This window comes from Suricata suricatta, chromosome 12 (assembly GCF_006229205.1).
Source record: "Suricata suricatta isolate VVHF042 chromosome 12, meerkat_22Aug2017_6uvM2_HiC, whole genome shotgun sequence".
Lineage (NCBI taxonomy): Eukaryota > Metazoa > Chordata > Mammalia > Carnivora > Herpestidae > Suricata > Suricata suricatta.
Genome location: NC_043711.1, coordinates 1832894 through 1834298, shown reverse-complemented (window position 1 = coordinate 1834298; position 1405 = coordinate 1832894). Strand labels below are relative to the sequence as shown.

The 1405-nt window shown below is 46.5% G+C and overlaps 1 protein-coding gene across 1 annotated transcript in view; it reads right to left on the bottom strand.

Moving 5' to 3' along the window:
• Positions 1-1405, bottom strand: part of LOC115274639 (zinc finger protein 669-like) — a 160743-nt gene that overhangs the window by 26094 nt on the left and 133244 nt on the right. The window contains exons 3-4 of the mRNA XM_029918043.1: positions 1309-1366; positions 836-882 (exon numbers count right to left, since the gene is read on the bottom strand). Coding sequence (XP_029773903.1) covers positions 836-882; positions 1309-1366 — 105 coding nt within the window. The remainder of the gene's footprint in view (positions 1-835; positions 883-1308; positions 1367-1405) is intronic.

Below are 1405 nucleotides of genomic sequence, written 5' to 3'. Positions count from 1 at the left end.
ACTACATTGTGTGTGCTCATGTGACGTTTAAAGTGTCCATCCTTCTGGAAAGTTTTCCCACATTCCTCACATTCATAGGGTCTCTCCCCAGTGTGTGTCCTCATATGTACTCGCAGGTCTGCGTGATACTTGAAGGCTTTGCTACACTCCTGACATTCGTAGGGTTTCACATTGTGTGCGGTCATGTGCCGCTCAAAATGTAGATGCTTCTTGAAAGTTTCCCCACATTCCTTACATTTCAAGGGTCTGTCCCCTGTGTGACTTCTCACATGGAATAGAAAGGAGAGCTGAACAGGGAAGGTTTGCCCACAAAGCTGACATTTATAGGGTTTCTCCCGAGCGTGTGTTCTCACATGTTTTTGCAGGCCCGACATATCCTCGAAGGCTCGCCGACACTCCGGACATCGATAGGGTCTCTTCCCAGTGTGAGTTCTCACATGACGTGCAAGATAAGAGTGATACCTAAAGGCTTTCCCACACACATCACAAGCATGCAGAAAGGAGGCTGTGCAAGTGAAAGCTTTCCCACATTTCTTGCACTCTACAGATTTCTTCCTGCTGAGATGTTCTGCATAAGTCTCAGAGGTTCTCCCGGTGTTCAGACCTTCACAGGGCTTCTCTACAAGGTCTGTGTCCACCCGCGTGCTGATGATCGAGATGGAGCTGCAGGCCGGCCCGCATTCCTCCCTGGGACTCGGTTTGAGGCTTGGGGGATATCTCCCCAGCTTCTCAGGGAAAAAACCATCTCTACACTTAGCGCATTCACAGGATTTGCTTCCAGTGGGATATCCCTCATGTACAGGAAGTCTTGTAACCGGGTCCAGGGTTTCCCCACCTTGATCCCCTTCAAGACGTTCACAGCCATGCGCCACCAAAGGAGTTCTGTTCAAAATAGGAAGGCATGTGTTAGGGAATAACCATTAGAATCATTCTCCTTATTAATTAATAAAATATTGATGTTTGTTAATTATTATAGGACTACATAATGACTACAGTCAATGCATGGGTACGTTCGGGGCACGGTCTGCAGGCTCACAACGTGGAACAAGCTTACTGCCCTGGATGAGGACTCAAATAGAATCGTGACGTTCAGGGCTTCTCCCATATAGCTCTCCCTGACCATTGTTTCCAAACTGATGGGGTTTCAGATGATTTTATAAATACTCACAAATATTTATAAAAAAATTTGCCTCATGAATAAAGCTCTGACTACACGATTGCTGAGCTGGGTTTCCAGCTCTTCTTTAATTTCACGTCAGTCCCACAACCTGCCAACATCCTTCTTCCTCCCTTGCACATGTCACTCACCTCAGAAGTCCTTCCTGCATTCGGGTCACCTCTCCACTGCTACCAAATTTCTGCTTCTCTACAAACACAGAAGAGGAATCATTTTTTGTAAACATTA